The sequence below is a fragment of the Cervus elaphus genome, chromosome 10 (genome assembly GCF_910594005.1).
Source record: "Cervus elaphus chromosome 10, mCerEla1.1, whole genome shotgun sequence".
In the NCBI taxonomy this organism is placed as follows: Eukaryota; Metazoa; Chordata; class Mammalia; order Artiodactyla; family Cervidae; genus Cervus; species Cervus elaphus.
In genome coordinates, this window is record NC_057824.1 from 23,171,914 (window position 1) to 23,191,694 (window position 19,781).

At 46.1% G+C, this 19,781-nt stretch overlaps 1 protein-coding gene across 2 annotated transcripts in view; it reads right to left on the reverse strand.

Moving 5' to 3' along the window:
* Positions 1 to 19,781, reverse strand: part of GRIN2A (glutamate ionotropic receptor NMDA type subunit 2A) — a 431,280-nt gene that overhangs the window by 44,160 nt on the left and 367,339 nt on the right. For both annotated transcript variants that reach the window (XM_043914296.1, XM_043914297.1), the window contains one exon: positions 6,229 to 6,416. In XM_043914296.1, the coding sequence (XP_043770231.1) occupies positions 6,229 to 6,416 (188 nt within the window). The remainder of the gene's footprint in view (positions 1 to 6,228; positions 6,417 to 19,781) is intronic.

A 19,781-nucleotide genomic window follows, 5' to 3' on the forward strand; every position in this document is an offset into this window, starting at 1 on the left:
TCTAAATCTTACTCATTTTCTTTATGACTTATTCTGTATTTTCATTCCTCTACTAAAAATATGATATATTTCATATGTCTCCTTGACCACTCTCTTATCTACTCAGGACACCAAATTGTGTGTGTGTGTGTGTGTGTGTGTGTGTAGGCTTCCCAGGTGGTGCTAGTGGTAAATAATCCACCTGCCAATGCAGGAGACCCTAGAGATGTTGGTTCGATAGCTGGGTTCGGATGATTCCCTGGAGTAGGAAATGGCAACCTGCTCCAGTATCCTTGCCTGGAGAATTCCATGGATAGAGGAGCCTGGTGGGCTATATAGTTCATGGGGCCACAGAGAGCTGCACATGACTGAACATTTGAGCACACACATATATAAACATGAATATATAGCATATATTAACATATATACATGAATTATTACACACATATTCCTATTTTGAAATTAGATATTTTAATTCCACACATTACCATCCAACTGGACAGTAAGCTCCTTGAAGGAAGGAAGGAAAAGACCATGGGATTCCTTCTTGGAACATCAGTGCCTAGGAATGTATGTTTCTCAGTAATGGATATTGATGATCGATGCTGAAAAGTATCTTCAAGTGATACTTTTTTGAGTGACTCAAAAGTATCTTTGAGTCCCCAAGTGAACTCCCAGGAGGCGCTAGTGGTAAAGAACCCACCTGCCAATGCAGGAGACATAAGAGACGCGGGTTTGGTCCCTGGGTCAGGAAGAGCCCCTGGAGAAGGGCATGGCAACCCACTCCAGTATTCTTGCCTGGAGAATCCCCATGGACAGAGGAGCCTGGTGGGCTACAGTCCATGGGGGTCGAGTTGGACACAATTGCACGCGTGCAGGTGAACTCCACTATTGCAGAGAGGACCAACAGTCAGACAGGAAGAGGAGGGTGAGGTCTTATCGGGACCCTGTGTCTTTCTTACAGGAGACTGGCAGGCCCCTTCCTAGGGAAATGCTTGGTAGGCTTCACATAAGAGGTTCCCCCAATAACCAAACACTCTACTCAAAAGGTTATATTTACACAGCTCATTAGGAAAATTTTTTATACTTTTGACACTCATTAGACTCGTAATCGTCCACCGAAGCTACTCCATAACAAGAGATAAACACTCCATTCCAGGGGATGAATAATAATTAGGGACCGCTCAGCACTGTGCTCTTTCCAGGTCTAATTTTGGAGTATAATTAGTCCTGCCGAAGCTGCATAAGATAAGTGAAATATTTATGCAGCTGTGTTAATTCATGTATTTACTCCTAGAGAGACATTCAGAATTGGACGTGGCTTTCCGGGAAGATTATCTCAAGACGCCCCCTGGAGCCACGTCATTTTCTCTCCCGTGGCTTGGCCTCCAGATGGTCTCTGAAGATGAAGCGGTGAAGACACATCCCCCAATCCAGACAGTCTGACCAGGAAAGCCCTGAACTGGGACAGAAAATACCTCTAAGAATCTAGACTTTCTGTTAAAACAGGGAACCGCTCTTTGGTTTATCTGGATGCCTCTACTGTTTTTTTTTATTTGCCACAGAGGGGAGGTTTCTGTTCAGAACGGCATTACCATGATGCTAACTTGACCATATTGTCACCAATACGACACTAAAAGTGCTTTTTTGAATCCTTGAGCTGTGCACGGACAACAGTGATGGGGGTGCAGAGGAAGAGAGGAAGAGAGGAAGGAGGGGAGGGAGTCAATGATGATGGTGGTGGTGACAATGACATTTTCTGAATCATTTCTATTTCCAGGTGGCTGTTTAAATATAATTTTTCATTTTATCTTCATGACAACCTTATCTGGTAGATATTTCTGTATTCAATTGCAGATGAATAAACTGAGGCTAAAGAAAATTAACCTTTTCACAGAAGCATTTGGAAATGGGACAATAGATATCATCCAACATACACTAAATTACTTCTTCCTCAAGGGTCTGTGGGCTTCCCACGTGGTGCTAGTCGTAAAGAACCTGTCTGCCCACACAGGAGATGCTGGTTTGATCCCTGGGTCTGGAAGATCCCCTGGAGTAGGAAATGGTAACCCACTCCAGTGTTCTTGCCTGGGAAATCCCATGGACAGAGGAGCCTGGTGGGCTACAGTCCATGGGGTCGCAAAGAGTCAGACACGACTGAGTGCACAAGAGCACACACACACGTACACACACGGGGACTATACATCTCAAGCATCTAATTAGCAAACTTAGACAGGCGTTCTGGAGAATTAGATCAAACAAAAGTCTGAAATGACTGACCCTCATCAGCAGTAAGTCCCCTTAAAGTAGAGGCTTCGCCACTTACTCCCTAAGGGACTGATAAGCCCGCTGAGCTGCTGTTTCATTCTCCATAAAATGATCATAGGCAATATTTAACTTTATAAAGTTGTGATGCATATTCAATTAAAGAACACATGCAACACATCTGGTGTGGTGATTGGCATATCCTATTCCCCAAATATGTGGCTGTTTCATAAAAGACGCTGCAGAAGGGACAGCAGGGGTAGGTGGGTGTAGAGTTAGAACCAACAGATTTGACAGCTGCCCATCATATTTAAGTTTCCTGTCAATGAAATACATCCTGACACTAACCATTCACCCATGTGTGTATGTATTCATCCAGGCCTTCAGTGACCAGTTACTTGTCATGTTCAAGACTCTGTGGTGTTTACTGCTGGAAACGAGACCCTCGTCAGCGGGGTAGTTCACACCACAGGGAGGCAACCACTGTGGCAGATGTGTCCTTCCCTTCCCTGCGCACACATGCCCGTCGTCTAACTCCCAAACTCCTCTTTACAAGGCCGAGCATGCTCCAGAGCAGCGGTCACAACCTTTTTGGCACCAGGGACCACTTTCACGGAAGACAATCTTTCTATGGATTGGGGTGGGAGATGGTTTCAGGATAACTCAAGCACATTAAATCTATTGTGCACTTTATTATGATTACATCAGCTCCACCTCAGATCATCATCAGATCCCAGAGGTCGGCACCCCTGCTCCAGAGTATACTCTGGGCTTGGCCACAGGACTTGCTTCGGACAGAAGGGTGTTAGCAGATGTGAATGTGACAAAGCTCGCCAACAAGGACCTATTGTATAGCACGGGGAACTCTGCTCAATATTATGAAAGAAAGTCTTAGTCGCTCAGTCATCTCTGACTCTTGGCAACACCAATAACTGTAGCCCGCCAGGCTCCTCTGTCCATGGGACTCTCCAGGCAAGAATACTGGAGTGAGTTGCCATTCCCTTCTCCAGGGGATCTTCCCAACTCAGGGGCCGATCCAGGGTCTCCTCGAATTGCAGGCAGATTCTTTACCATCTGAGCCACCAGGGAAGCCCAATCAATATTATGTAACAACCTAAAGGGAAAAGAATTCAAAAGAATAGACACGTCTGTCTGTAGAACTGAATCACTCTGCTACGCACCTGAAACTAACAGGGCATCGCGGATCCAACTACGTGCTATGCTGTGCTGCGTCGATTCAGTCGTGGCCGACTCTTTGTTACCCCATGGACTGTAGCCCTCCAGGCTCCTCTGTCCGTGGGATTCTGCAGGCCAGAATCCTGGACTGGGCAGCTGAACCCTCCTCCAGATCTTCCCAACCCAAAGCTCAAACCTAGATCTCTCGCGTTGTAGGCAGATTCTTTACCTTCTGAGATAACAAGGAAGCCCATGAATACTGGAGTGGATTGCCATGCCCTCTTCTGGGGGATCTTCCCGACCCAGGAATCGAACCCATATCCCCAGGGGCTCCTGCATTGCAGGCAGGTTCTTTACCCACTGAGCCACCTGGGAAGCCCTGATGAAACTATACTCCCATATAAAATCAAGAATTTAAAAAAGAAAGCTGACACTTGCAAAGTGCCCATGCAGGTGAGTGCTTTCTCCCGTGCCTCCAACACAGTCAGGAAAAGAGCTTCTCCCAGGTAGCTGCGGCCCTTTCGGCCTGAGACCCAGAATAAACACGGGTGGAACGGAGACCGTAGAGATGATCCCTGGGCTTGCAGCAGCAGGAGGTGGCGCCACCATGGCCCAAGGCAAGCTTTCCCACTCAACCTGCGCTCCCATGAGAAACATAAATGCCAGTTGTCATGTGCTTCCAAGATGTCACAGCAATAACTGGGCAACACGGCTACAAGTCACTATGACACAGCAGAGAACAGGGCTGTTGATCTGACTGAAAGGTACCAATGCCCTAGAGAGAATCCAGAGATTCAGATGCTCTCTCATTTGGGAGTTAAATATAAAACACATTTAGGATTCTTGACAACACTGTGAGAATCTAAGGTTTAAATCTGGGAGTAGAGGGTGTAAGGCATTATACCCTTTGCTCAGGCTTACACCAACCGTACACACAAACCTCTGCCTCTTTCAACACTGTATTTGGCCACAGTGGTTGACAGACTGTCCTCCCCAGCCCTGGACAAGAGCAGCATGTTTTGGCGGGTGTGCATGCTCAGTCGCTTCAGCTGTGTCTGACTCTTTGTGATACTAGGGACTGTAGCCCACCAGGCTCCTCTGTGCATGGGATTCTTTAGGCAAGAATACTGGAGTAGGTTGCCATCTCCTACTCCAGAGGATCTTCCTGACCCAGGGATCAAATCCAAGGTTCTTACATCTCCCTCACTGACAGGCAGTTTCTTTATTTCTAGCGCCACCTGGGAAGCCCTGCATTTTCTGGAACCATCTCCAAACATAGCCTCCACCCATTCTTGAACACAGCTTCTGACCTACGCCCTGAACTTTTGTTTCCTACTCATACTTACACGTTTTTAGGGTTCACCTGCCATCTCTGCTGCTTTTGCTCTTCCTATCTCAGTGTTGGCAAGACCAAGGGGAACCAGCATGCCACTTGAGCCAGGACAGGATTTTAAAACCATGTGCTGTTGAAGCAATGAGCTATGTTGAAATCCCCAACTAAAAGTAGAGAAGGACAGAAGGAAATGCTGCTGGAGAGAGCCAGTCCAGTTAGCTGGAAGCTCCATAAATACCCTCATTCCATTAGACTGCAAGTCCATGAGGGTGGAAATGGTCTTTTTTCAGGATAGGCAGGTAAAGGGCGGATTGCAGTGGAAACCCATGGGATTTCTGCTAACTCTTCCCTGTATAGTGATCACCTCTCTTTCATCTCCCCATAGGAAAATAGGAGGAGCTGTCGTGTTAGGACAACATGTAACCCCACCCTTTATTCACTCCTGAGGGGTCCAGGAGGGAATCTTTGACCCAAAATCCATCAGGAATCCTTCCTCTGGAATTTGAAATTTAGAATTTGGAAAAGAGAGACTGGGACTTATTACAGCCTAGTTATGTGATGTTCTAGAAATATATATGATGCTCTAGAAACAGTGACGGACAGGGGAGCCTGGTGTGCCGTAGTCCACGGGCTCTCAAAGAGTCGGACACTTAGCGTGACTGTGTTCAGAGACTTTGCAACTGAACAACAACTGCTCTAGAGCAGAGCTTTCCCCTTAATCATGATACTATAAACGTGTGAAAGGGAAAGTTGCTCAGTTGTGTCCGACTCTGTGTGACCCCATGGACTGTAGTTCACCAGGCTCCTCTGTCCATGAGATTCTCCAGGCAAGAATACTGGAGTGGGTTGCCATGTCCTCCTCCAGGGGATCTTCCTGACCCAAGGATTGAACTTGGGTCCCTTGTGTTGCAGGCAGATTCTTTACTGTATGCTTGGGGTCAGAGAATTCTGTGTTTTGAGATTTTGTGGGAGGGCTGTCCTGGGCATTGAAAGATGTTTGCCAGCACCCCTCACCTCTGGCCTCTACCCACCAGATGTTGGTATCAAATAACCTCCTTGTCAGGACAATCAAAAATATCTCCAGATGCAGCCAAATATCCCCAGGTGATGAAATCCCTGCCCTGCACTGATAACCACTCCTTCAGAGAGAGGACCCATGAATTCCAGCTGCTGAAGCCCCAGGGCTGCCCTGGTTCCTGTTTTTCCCCCTGAACTTATTTGCTCAACTCTTTCCTAAATTAACTGAGATAGACACTTCTGCATCCTTAAAATAAAGTTTTAATTGACTTAGTTGTCCGTAATTGGTTTCCATTATAAGCAACCTAAAGGACCATGGTACCATGTGGTTAGTACTCAGTAAATACTTGTAGTAAGCTAAGTCATTACCCAAAGATCCACTAGAAAGCCAGTTAGGAAGCAGAGAGTGTGAGGGTCTCAAGTGCCCTGGAAGTAGGGGAAGTCAACCAAAGTCTTACCATCACCCACAAACTGGAGCAGGGCCAGGTCAATCTGCCTCTTCCACGGCGAACCCTTCTGGAGGGCGATCCCATAACCAGTGGTAGCAAAGATGTACCCACTCCCAATGGTCACCAGCTTGCAGCCTTCGTCCCTCCCAGCCTTGTAATTCAAGACAGCAGCGTCGTAGATGAAAGCGTCCAGTTTCCTGCAACGACAAGAAGCCAGGGAGTCAAGGCGATGGCGAGGTACCATCTTGGGGCCCATTGTCCGAGGCCCGATCCAGCATCGCACACTTCCCTATGACCCAGGAGATGATGACTCATGACTGCTCCGTCCCATCATCATAAAAGGATCTATTTTTAATGAGGAGATAAAAGCCAAAAGCTTTTCTCCCCGAGTTACAAGAGGCAGCTAAATAAAGACATGAAGACTCCTTATGCCCAAGTGAGTAAACAGTCGAGTTTGCTGGTTTGCTAAGTGTTAGCCCTCAGCGCTCCCAACAGTGTAGAACGGTGGCCTATTTAGAGAGGTTTGCATTGGAATAAAACAAACCATTAACGGACAGGAGAGAATTTGGTGGCTGCATGTGGGAAGCAGAGAGAGACTAAACAGGAATGATGTCCCTTCCTGCCCAAAGAGACATGTTTACTATTCATTTCTATTACAAAAATAATTACATCATAATTTTTAGAAGCCCAAATAATGTAGAAAATATTAAGAGTACAGTTGAAATTAAAACTGCCTATAATTCTATAACTCAGAGGCAACCTCTGTTAATGCATTCATGAACAAACTTCCGAATTTTGTATGCATTTGTATACACACACACATATACACACACCTTTGAAAACAGGGGCTGGTAACTTCTTTTGTAAAGACACTATGATAAATAGTTTAGGCTTAGTCTCTGATCAACTACTCAACGCTGCTGCTCTAGCATGTGATAGGCTGAACTGTGCCTCCTCAAAATTCATATGTTGAAGTCCTAAGCCCCAGCGTCTCTGAATATGAGCTTATTTGGAGATGGGGTCATTGCAGACATGATTAGTTAAGGCGAGGTCATACTGGAGTAAGGGGGGCTCCTAACCCAATACCACGGGTGTCCTGATAAAAAGAAGGGATTTGGAGAGAATGAACGTATAGTTGCCAGGGGGAAGACTGGGGAGAAGGGATAGTTAGAGACTTTGGAATGTGTATGTACACACTGCTCTACTGTAAGTGAATCGCCAGCAAGGACCGACAGCACAGCACAGGGAACTCTGCTCGATGCTATGTGGCAGCCTGGAGGGGAGGGGAGTTTGGGTGAGAATGTGTGCTAGAGGTTCAGTTGTGTTGGACTTTTTTGCAACCCCGTGGACTGTAGCCTACCAGGCTCCTCTGTCCACAGGATTTCCCAGGAAAGAACACTGGAGTGGGTTGTCATTCCCTTCTCCAGGGGCTCTTCCCAATGCAGGGATGGAACCCTGCATTGAGGGCGGATTCTTTACCATCTGAGCCACCAGGGGAGAATAGATATGTGTACATGTATGGCTGAGTCCCTGGCTACACACCTGAAAGTATTATAATACTGTTAATCGGTTAGACCCCAGTACAAAATAAAAAGTTTTAAAAAAGTAAAAAGAAGGAATTTGGACACATGTGCTCACAGGGAGGCTGTCGTGGGAAGGCTGGAGTTATGCTGCCACAAGTCTAGGAACCACCAGAGGCCAGAAGACCCTTCTCCTGGTGCCTTCAGAGGGTGCACAGCCCTATGGACAACCTTGATCAAGGCCTTCCAGCCTCCAGAAACATGAGACAAAAAAGTTCCTATTGCTTAAGCTTCTCAGTTTGTGATGCTTTGTTATCACAGTCCTAGGGAACTATACACAGTCTGAGAGCAGCTATTGATAACATGTAAATGAAGGAGTTCCACTCTGTCCCGATAAAAGGTTATTTACACAAAATAGCCTGGCCCATGGGACATTAGTTTGCCAACACCGTTTCAATTTTCAAAATATAATGATGCCATGCAAACCATTTTACCAATGGCTTTCTTTTCTCATTTCATCCCACACAAAGTGAATGTGCTTCTATGTCAATAAACAGAGCACTCTTTTAAATTTTTTGGTACATTTATTTTTATTGAGGTATAACTTATACAAAATAAAGCGCTAGATAAATTTTTACATACGTGTACATCCTTGAAATCATCACACAGATCAAGATAGAAAACAACATCACCATCATCTCAAAAGTTCCGTTCGCCTTTCCCAGTCAGCACCCTCCAAAAAGCAAGCATCCGGTAATCCTCTCAAAGATATTGTTGCCGCTGTTTAGTTGCTAAGTCATGTATGACTCTTTCCGACCCCATGGACTGCAGCACGCCAGGCTCCTCTGTCCTCCACTGTCTCCTGCAGATTACTCAAATTTACCTCCATTGAGTCTATGGCCATTTCATCCTCTGCCGGCCTCTCCTTTTGCCTTTGATCTTCCCCAGCATCAGGGTCTTTTCCAATGAGTTGGCTCTTCGCATCAGGTGGCCAGAGTATTGGAGCTTCAGCACCAATCCTTCCAATGAATATTCAGGGTTGATTTTCTTTAGGATGGACTGGTTTGATCTCCTTGCTATCCAAGGACTCTCAAGAGTCTTCTCCAGCACCACAGTTAAAAGCATCGATTCTTTGGTATCCAGCCCTCTTTATGGACCAACTCTCACATCTGTACATGACTACTGGAAAAACCATACCTTGACCACATGTACCTTTGTTGGCCAAGTGATGTCTCTGCTTTTTAATACCCTGTCTAGATTTTGTTGTGGACCACATTTTGTCAGAACTTTTCACTGTGGAAGGACTGATGTTGAAGCTGAAACTCCAATATTTTGGCCAACTGATGTGAAGAACTGACTCATTTGAAAAGACCCTGATGCTAGGAAAGATTGAGGGCAGGAGGAGAAGGGGACAACAGAGGATGAGATGGTTGGATGGCATCATCGACTCAATGGACATGAGTTTGGGTAAACTCTGGGAGTTGGTGATAGACAGGGAGGTCTGGCGCACTGTGGTCTGTGGGGTCGCAAAGAGTTGAACACGACTGAATGACTGGACTGAACTGAACTGAACTTCACTGTGACCCATCCATCTTGGGTGGCCCTTCAAGGCATGGTTTATGGCTTCATTGAGTTACACAAGCCCCTTCACCATGCCAAGGCTGTAATTCATGAAGGGGTTCAAAGACATGGCTGTGGCTAATTCATGACCTACATATCTATTAGTGGGCATATATATCATTTCTTATTTTTTAAGTTATTTAAGAAGGCTGAAATGATCAATCACCCTTGAAAACAGAGATGGAAGTATAAACTCTACAGTAATAAGAAAAGTCAGTTGACGAGTGCTCAACTTCCTGACATTTTTTCGGCTTTACTGCCCTTTTCTCCTTAACAAGAAGACATAAAACAGTGAAGCAAAGAAAAATGAAAGTGGCAGGGAGAGCATGTAAAATGCTGCATCCTTCCAGAGACAACTGCTGAAGGGCTCCCTGTGGGAACAAAACTATTTGGAAGGTTTACAGCTACATTCTTCATTTTAATTTTTTTGTTTCTTTAATGGCTAGAGATGAGGCCAGACTACAGGACGTGTCTCACCAACAAACTCTGAAGCTTTCATCTCAGGGCTGTAGGGTTGGAGACTCAGTTTTATACTCTGAGACTATAAAAGGGCTTCAGATGATCCAAGTGGAAGAGTGGGAAAAAGTGGGCATCGTCAACGGTGATGATGAACACAGCTGACAAACCAAGAGGAAACAGCCTTTTTGGAGAGCCAGCAATGCTACTGTGGTTCAGTCGCTCAGTTGTGTCCGATTCTTTGTGACGCTATGGACTGCAGCACGCCAGGCTTCCCTGTCTACCGTCTTCCAGAGCTTTCTCAAACTCATGTACATTGAGTTAATGATGTCATCCAACCATCTCATCCTCTGTTGCCCCCTTCTCCTCCTGCCCTCAATCTTTCCCAGCATCAGAGTCTTTTCTAACGAGTTGGCTTCTCCCATCAGGTGGCCAGAGTATTGGAGCTTCAGCTTCAGCTTCAGCATCAGTTCTTCTGATGAATATTCAGGGTTGATTTCCTTTAGGATTGACTGGTTTGATCTCCTTGCAGTCCAAGGGACTCTCAAGAGTTCGCCAACACCACAGTTTGAAAGCATCAGTTCTTCACTGCTCAGCCTTCTTTATGGTCCAGAACGTGGACCATATGGTCCAGCTCTCACATCTGTACATGGCTACTGGGAAAACCATAGCTTTGACTATATGGACCTTTGTCAGAAAAGTAATGTCTCTGCTTTTTAATATGCTATCTAGTTCTGTCATGGCTTTTCTTCCAAGGAGCATGTGTGTTTTAATTTCATGGCTGCAGTCACCATCTGCAGTGATTTTGGAGCCCAAGAAAATAAAGTCTGCTACTGTTTCCCCATCTGTTTGCCATGAATTGATGGAACAAGATGCCATGATCTTAGTTTTCTGAAAGTTGAGATTTAGGCCAACTTTTTCACTCTCCTCTTTCACCTTCATCAGGAGGCTCTTTAGTTCCTCTTTACTCTCTGCCATAAGGGTGGTGTCATCTGTGTATCTGAGGTTATTGATATTTCTCCCAGTAATCTTGATTCCAGCTTGTCCTTCATCCAACCCAGCATATCACATGATGTACTCTGCATAGAAGTTAAATAAGCAGGGTGACAATATACAGCCTTGATGTACTCGTTTCCCAATTTTGAACCAGTCTATTTTCCATGTCCAGTCCTAATTGTTACTTCTTGACCTGCATACAGGTTTCTCTGAGACCCATGGATGTTGCGGGGGTGGGGAGGGGGTAGTTGCTAAAGGTTGATTTGTGCATGATGGCAGGAGGGCGTGTGACAGGAGCCACGGAGGAGCAGATGGAAGGGATCTGTGTTCATTCTCTGCATCTGGATGACAGCAGCACCTCAGGAAAGTCACTGCTTTCTTTTGCATTGCTGGTTTCTCATCTGTGAGATGTGGTTGTCATCGTGGTCCTGTGGAACTGTGGAATTCTACAATTCTGCAAGCTGAGTCATCTTCTGTCACTCTGAATAGGGAAACTGAGACTTAGGATAACGTGTGTCCTGGGGTCTTTGGGACAAATGGATGGCATGTGTCCTCTTAATGAAGTTGGAGTAGTTGCAACTCCAGTGCTTTATATTACCATGGGGATGCTAAGAACCTGGGTTTTATTGAAACTTTCTAAGACTCACCCATCTCTCTGACCTCAATTCCTCGAAAAGCAAACAAAAATAAACGCCTCGGTGTGTACAAGGGTATTTATCTATTAAGGCCATTTGTTGATATTCATGGGGTGAAAGTCCCCCCCATCCTGCTAACCCACCACATGCTGATACATTTCTGGAATGGAAATTAAATCTGTACCTGGCACCCGTATGAGGGCTGTCCAACAGCAGTTTAAATTCGTATTTTATGGAGAGGCACAGATTTCTGCAAATCATTATCATATTTCATGACAGGTCTTGAGCTGAGCAAAAAACAGCTGGATAAGCCCAAAGAAAAAGGGGAAGTTTACTTGGAAAATGAAGCTTGCAAAAGCAAGATGTCATCAAGTCAGAGGGAGGAAAACTGCAAAAGACACAGTTAATTCTGAGCAAAGCAATCACACGTTGGCACATCTGGGTGGACTGGCACTGGTACTCTTAGAGAAGTCTGGCCAGGAAGATTCTCTGTGGTCTCAGGGCCACGTCTGAACCAAATGAGGACAACACGTGAAGGAAACCACGGGGTTATGTGACTTTGATTTCTGTCCCTCACGGAGGATTCTAGACAGCTGGAGTCTAAATGCATTGGTCACAGAAACCTGCATGTTCAAAAACATCTTAGGGCTTACACAGTACCCACGGATGGACACTGCCATTGTTTGCACAATGCTTCACAAAGGTGCACTGTATTTTACATGCATTGTCCCAGTGGGGCCTCACAGATGCCCAGTAGGGACATTTATTATTATTATTTATTTTATTTTCTTGTGTTGTTTATGAACAGATGAGATTTTTAGAGGCTAAGGAATTGTAGTGCTGGAGAGAACCTGAGAGTCCCCTGGACAGCAAGGAGATCAAACCAGTCAATTCCAAGGGAAATCAACCCTGAATATTCACTGGAAGGACTGATGCTGAAGCTGAACCTCCAATATTTTGGACACCTGATGGGAAGAGCTGACTCATTGGGAAAGACCCTGATGCTGGGGAAGATTGAAGACAGGAGAAGGGTGCAGCAGAGGATGAGATGGTTGGATAGCATCACTGATTTAATGGACATGAACCTGGATGAACTCCGGGAGATGGTGAGGGACAGGGAGGCCTGGCATACCACAGTTCATGGGGTCACAAAGAGCAGGACACGACTTAGTGACTGAGCAACAACAAAAGGCTGCCGGAAGCTCCCCAGCAGTATTTCCGAACTTTGTACAGGAAGTTCTCTACAAAGGAACCTTCAAGTTACAAACTTTCAAAGATGCTAACATGCATTCCATCAATGTTAAGCATGAGTGAAATCGCAGCTTACCTTCCATCTCCTATTGCTGAATATCCTTCAGCTCTACCAGCTCCCACCTTCTTTCCCTCAGTGACTCTGCTTGCCTGTTCGCTCCACGCCAGCCCCTGTATGCCAGTTATTGTCCTGGACTACTGTACTTTTCAAGGTACTGTACTATAACATTAAAAATGCTTTCTCTATTTTTGTGCTTGTTTTTTAATGTATTATTTGCATGAATAGTATTATAAACCTATTATAGTACAGTACAATACAGCTGACTGTGTTAGTTGGGCGCCTAAGCTAACTCTGTTGGACTTAGGAGCAAATTGGACTTATGAACGCACTCTTGGAATGGAACTCATTTGTATGTAGGGGACTTACTGCGCACACACTGTCTATAGCGGCACTGTCCAGGAGAACTTTCTACAGGGATGGAAATACTCCATGTCTGTGCTATGACTATCGAGCACTTCACATGCGGTTAGTGCAACTGAGGACCCGAGCTGCCCATTTTATTTCATTTCATTAAATCAGATTCCGGTATAAACGGCCACACGTGGTCGGGGGTTACTGAAGCGGCCCCCAGTGGGCGGGGGAGGCGGAGCCCTGGCCTCCCCTGGCTCCGACTCAGAGACCGTGCCTTTGATCTCCTTCCCACTGAAGGAAAAATGTTCCCATTGTTAAAAAGAAAAGATGTAAGACTCGCTGACGTCCTCCGGCTCCGGCTTTGTGGTCAAAGCCTTTGAACAAGGCCCCTGTGCTTCTCAGCCTCCTTCTTCTCCCTGTAAAGCGGGGCAGACACCAGTTGCCCTCCAAAGGCCACTGGGAATAAAGGGAGGTTACGTAAGGAGATGTGTGTGCAGCGCCCGGCATAGAACAAATGCTCAACACACACCGATGGATCCCTCTGCATTTGATTTTCCAGCAGAGGGGCTTAACAACGTCCATGCATCATGCAGGACAAACCCGGTCCTGAATACTTTATAGACATTATCTCATTTCACTTACTTCTTCTAACTGAGCAAAGCTGGACACACGCCTGCCGTCCCCGTGGAACGAGGAAACGGGGGCCCCGAGAGGTAAAGTGAGGGACGTGGCAGGCCAGCTTATGTAAGTGTCAGACGGCACTTGGGCTTAACACAGCCTGATGACAGAGGCCACGGACAGAACCACTGGGACACGTTATCCATAGCCCTGTGGAGTGAATGGAAGCAGCTCTGTCTCTTACTTATGAAATTCAGGCTAGGGGTTCCAGCTCGACGTGAAGCCCACCGTGATGAACAAAGGGAAAGGATCAGACCGGAGCCGTCAGGGTTTTAAAAGATTTTCTGGGTTGTTCAGTTTCACCTGTCTCTTTCCCAGGAGATGCTCGGCTGTGTGAGGTCTGGAGTCACTGACAGAGGAGACATCTCTTGCCCCCAACACATCTTAACCCTCCTTGTTTGGGAGATGTTTAGGCATAGCTTCTTGTTGAGGGTGGAGCATCAGAAAGAGAAGCCCAACTGAGACCAAAAGTGCTGGGGGGACTGGAACTGCGATGGTGGGTGAGAGAGAGGCATGTTAGGCTGCAGTGTGGTAACTGGCAGTTCTGGGAATGAAACAACATGGACATTAGAGGCGGGCACTGGAGGAAGAACCCCTCAGAACTCAGAGCATGGCTGGAAGCCTCAGGCCTCACAGGGAGGAGCCAGTGATGTTTTTCTGCTTGGTATTTTTCTTCTCCTGCCCCCCCCCCTTTTTTTTTTTAATTTTCTCATTTACTTATTTTTGCGCTGGGTCTTTGTTGCTGCACGGGCTTTTCTCTAGTTCTGGCGAGCGGGAGCTACTCTTTGCTGTGGTGCATGGGCTTCTCATTGCAGTGGCTTCTCTCGTTGCAGAGCACAGGCTTGAGGGTGTGCGGGTTTCAGCAGTTGTGGCACGTGGGCTCAGGAGTCGCGGCTCCCGGCTCTAGAGTGCAGGCTCAGTAGTTGTGCACAGGCTTGGCTGTTCCGCAGCATATGGGATCTTCCCAGACCAGGGATCAAACCCGTGTCTCCTGCATTGGCAGGCAGATTCTTTGCCACTGAGCCACCAGGGAAGCCCTTTTTCTCCTGCTTTTTAAGTGGAGATGTCTACGGCCCTGCCATCCCAGCTCCTGCCAATCCACGTGGCTGTCACTGGCTCAGTGCTTCTCCCACTTGGGGGCGGCGGAGGCTCAGAGATCCCGTCCAAGAACCATGATGGGGACAGGGTGCCTGCCAGGCCCACCCCTGTCCCTCTGCTCCCTACAGAGGGGAGAGCTCTTCTCCAAACATTTGTGACAAATGAAACGATGCCTCGGCTCGCCAGAGCGAGGACTGGAACACAACCGGAGCCTGAAAAGTCACGCCATGCGGTGCTGGCTGTGTGACATCCCCACCCCCCACCAGGCGTCACCGAGGCTGTGTGGGTGCTGGCACCCTCTCCCCGTCACCTGCGGTCCTCAGGGAAAGCAGATGATTAAAAATGACAGTGATTCAGAATGAGAGGGGGAAATAGGACCTCCTCTCTGCAAATTTGCAAAGCAGCAAAGGACTGTCATGCGTGTCCCATGCTACTTTCACCCAGCGGCTTCCTGCCGCATTTTTGACAGCTTTGAGGTGCTGCTGCGGCTTTCTCCAGTGTGTAGATCTGACCCTGTTATTTTAGCGGGTCTCTCTTGTAGCTACATGATGGCCTGAATGTTCACTCCTGGCCCTAAGACAGTCGGCCAGCCAAGCAGATTTCCCCTTGCAAAAGGGGAGACCGTGGCCTCCAGTCACTGCATGGCTCCTTTGAGGAAAGGGACTTGTATTGTCAAGTGGCTTGACATTTCCTCATCAAAAGTTTCCGGTTTTAGCTCATCATCTCCTTGTGCATGTTTTCAGTGGCTCTCTAGGGGGTCTCAGCACATTTAAAGGCTAATTATATAGTTAAAGTTAATTATTCATTCATTAACATTCAAGAAGTCTTTAACTTACAGACTGACTTGTTCTGATGAATTAATGAAACCAGAAAGTGTGTGTATGTGTGTTTGTGTGTGTATGTTTTAGAGGTCTAGTGCAAAGCGTTAGTGAGAATTGAGCATCTCTTGGATGATAACTGGTTGTATTTTGGGGTGGGGGGCTCATCAAAGCCTTGTTAGGAAGAGGAACACGGCAGTCATCAGTTCAGGCAGGTCAGCAGGACGAATGCGGGACAGTGGATGGGGTTCAGGTCTACCTCGGCCAGCGCTATGAATTAGAGCCGGTCATGGGACCTGTCTAAGCCTTGGTTTTCTCATCTGTAAGATGGGGGAATAACAGCTCTTTCATGGGGCTGGATAGTTCTTGTTGTTTAGTCGCTCAGTTGTGTCCGAATCTCTATGATCCCCTGGACCGCAGCACGCCAGGCTTCCCTGTCCTTCATCATCTCCCCAAGTTTGCTCAAACTCATGTCCTTTGAGTTGATGATGCTGTCCAACCATCTCATCCTCTGTTGCCCTCTTCTCCTCCCCCCCCCCGCCCCCCTCAGTCTTTCCCAGCATCAGAGTCTTTTCCAAGGAGTCGGCTCTTCGCATCAGCTGGCCAGAGTTTTGGAGCTTCAGCTTCAGCATCAGTCCTTCCAATGAATATGCAGGGTTGATTTCCTTGGATACTGGATGGATGAAAATGGGGGTGAAGGTGTTTTGGAAATTGTGTCTCCTGGTACGAATCCAGGGGATGGCTGGGGCAGGGTTGACATCAGTGAGCAGAGAAGCCATGGTGTGCAGGTCACCATCAAAGCATCCAGACACAGCGCTACCGGTGGGTGAGGCACATTCACGGGCCCAAGAAGAGGTACCCCTGAGGCACAACAGCCTTTTAAAGTGTCTGCTTGGGCAAGAGACACTCAATACATACAGAGACTGTTCCTGCCATCAGCGTGGGATGGTTTGAAATAGACTTTAGGAAAATGACCCAGAACCACATTTTGAAGTTTATGAGTACAAATTTCCAAGTCAGAATTATACCAACCCTGATGCCTTTTCACTAAGGAAGCATTTTTCAGAGCAAACTCCATTAAGCTAATTTAATTCCTAGATCAATGCCTCACGTAGCATAGTTGAATTATTTCCAATTTTTTTTGGAAACTGTTTTCACTGGGATCAATTCTTTTGTGTTGCAATTTTACAAGGATTTGATTCATTGATCAGTGTTTGGACAGTAACAAATTTTACTAATTTATAACTTCTGCCATCTTGAGCGTTCTCTTATGGGGATGGTGGCCATCAAGTCCAATTCTCCTGGGTCAAAATTGTGCAGAGAGGCAAAGTTGGCCAAGAAGATTTGAGTCATTTATGAATTTGCAGTCAATAACAAATTTCACCCTGTGTGCTTTTTGCTGCTGTCAGTTTAATTTGTGTTGATTAATTCTTCCAGTAATATTCACTGTGAATTGGGTGAAAAGACGGATGGTGACTATTTATTTTTTAACTGAGAACATTCTGAGCAGTATTGTAAGATTGAGACAGAGAGAGGCAGAGAAGGAGGGAGAAAATAAGGGAGGGGAAAAATACAGATGGAAGCAGGCAGCAAGGAAAATGGGAAGACAGGGAGAGAAAAAGACAGGAAAGATAGCAAAGAGAGAGTGAGGGAGAGAGACAGAGGAGGAGAAAGAGGATAAGACAGAGAAGGAGAGAGTGAAAAGAGGGAGAGAGACTTACAAGAAGAGACTTAGAGATGAGAGGGAGGGAGAAAGGGAGGCCAAGAGAGGGAGAAAGAGAGGGAAGGAAGAAGGAAGGGAACAAACAAGGAGGGAAGGAAAGGAGGAGGAAAGAAAGAGAAGGAGGGAGTTCAGTCACTCAGTCGTGTCCGACTCTTTGCGACCCCATGGACTGCAGCACGCCAGGCCTCCCTGTCCATCACCAACTCCCGGAGTTTACTCAAACTCATGTCCATTGAGTCGGTGATGCCATCCAACCATCTCATCCTCTGTTGTCCCCTTCTCCTCCTGCCCTCAATCTTTCCAGGATCAGGGTCTTTTCAAATGAATCTGTTCTTTGCATCAGGTGGCCAAAGTATTGGAGTTTCAGCTTCAACATCAGTCTTCCAATGAACTCTCAGGACTGATCTCCTTTAGGATGGACTGGTTGGATCTTCCTGCAGTCCAAGGACTCTCAAGAGTCTTCTCGAAGGAGGGAGAGAGGGTGGTGAAAGGGAAAAACAGAGGAAAGGAAACAGGGCAAACAGTTTGCCTACTAACAACCTCAAAAACAGAATAAGGTTCCAATGATACAGCAAACCCCCTCTTCTTCATTACTGCTGAATTTAACACCAAATTTCACAAACTAACCTTATCCAAGATATTGATAAATTGTGTACTGCAACCTTTTGATTTTTCAGGAGAGAAAACCGAAGCCCAGAGGAGTTTTCTGCCCTGGGTGTCCCACAGCATCAGAGCTTCCAGATCCATCTACCACCTGCCAAAGCAACGCGCCTTCAGGGCAAGGCTGTCACCGGCTTCCTGAATCGGAGGGCCTGTCCTCGGGTTGGGGATGGAGTCAGAGAAGCGCTGCTGTGGGGCGTTGGGTGAGTCTGTGCTCATACCTAAGCCTTGACTTCCCTGTCTGACCGGAAGGAAAAACAATCTCTTCCAGAGGTTGTACTCTGGTTGAAGGAAGGAATGGAGGTAAATTTGCTTGGGGGATTATAAAGCGCTATGCAAATGCTATTCCTTCTTCATGCTACTGCTCACGTTTGGACCCAGGAAAAGTACTGATGCCTGCCAACATGTCAGTCTTTTATAGAGTTTCTTAGTAGATATTCCTCGGGATCAGAGTAACCGAACTATTGCAAAGGTTCCATGGTGCACAGCACATTATTTAAAATGCTCATATTACAAAGAATGTTCTCTGTTACAGACTTTTCCTGAATGTTTACTGTGTGCCAGACACTGCTCTCTGCCTGCCTGTCTCATTTAATCCTTTCAACAGTTCTAAATGCAAGTTTCTAAATTATAGTTCCTAGGTGAAGGAATCATAATTAACATTATTTTATAAACAAAAACCCTGAGGTCCAGGAAGTTAGCTTGTCTAAAGTCCCACAGCTGACTGTCAGCAGAGAGGGAATTCAAATCCAGGATGCTTGGCTCTTAAGCATCACCACACACTCCGGGTAGAGACGGTGATCCTGCTGAATTTGTCACAAGTAGGACTGAAAGACAAGGACTCTCAAAGGTCAGAGAATATATAAAAGTGAGGGACTGGGGAAAGAATCAATGAAACCCTATTATGCATCTGATACAGTGCCAGGAACTTCCCCTAAGTCAATTCATTCAATCCTCAAAAGAGTTCTGAATGTGTGTGTTCAACCCTGTCTTACTCTTTGTGATCCCACAGACTGTAGCCCACCAGGCTCCTCTGTCTATGGGATTTTCCAGGCAAGAATGCTTCAGTGGGTAGCTATTTCCTCCAGGATTTGGGAGATGTGGGAAATAGGCTCAGAGAGGTTATTTAAATTTCCAAAAGTCACACAGCTGGTAATTAGCAGAGTCAGAATAGGAAACTAGGTATTTCTCAATTCAAAGTCAATGCTCTGAATCATGGGGTCATTCAGAAAATAAATAAGTTAATCAATCAGCTGAATAAGACTAACCTTTTATAGAAAGTATAAATACTCTGACCCAGAAATCATACTTCTTGAGATCATTCCTAGAGAATGACTTGCCGAAATGCACAGACACCTCATCACGGATTTTAACATGACCATATTACCAAGAGCCCCCAAGAAGAACTAACATAATAAACTGTGCTATATGAAAACCATGGAATTCTTTCCAGCCATTGAAGAGAATGAAGGCAAAAGACACCTATGGACATGGAAGGTGCTTCAACATACATTATTAATTGAAAAACCAAACTGTGCCTTACTTCATAGAGTTTGACAGCACCCCACAGAACAAAATTTTATAATTATATGAAAACACACAAATATTTGCAAATGCATCTGACAAAGGTCTGGGAGAAATGACATGTATATCAAAGAGAGCATGCTGCTTACCTGCTGGGAGTGGGGGTGATTT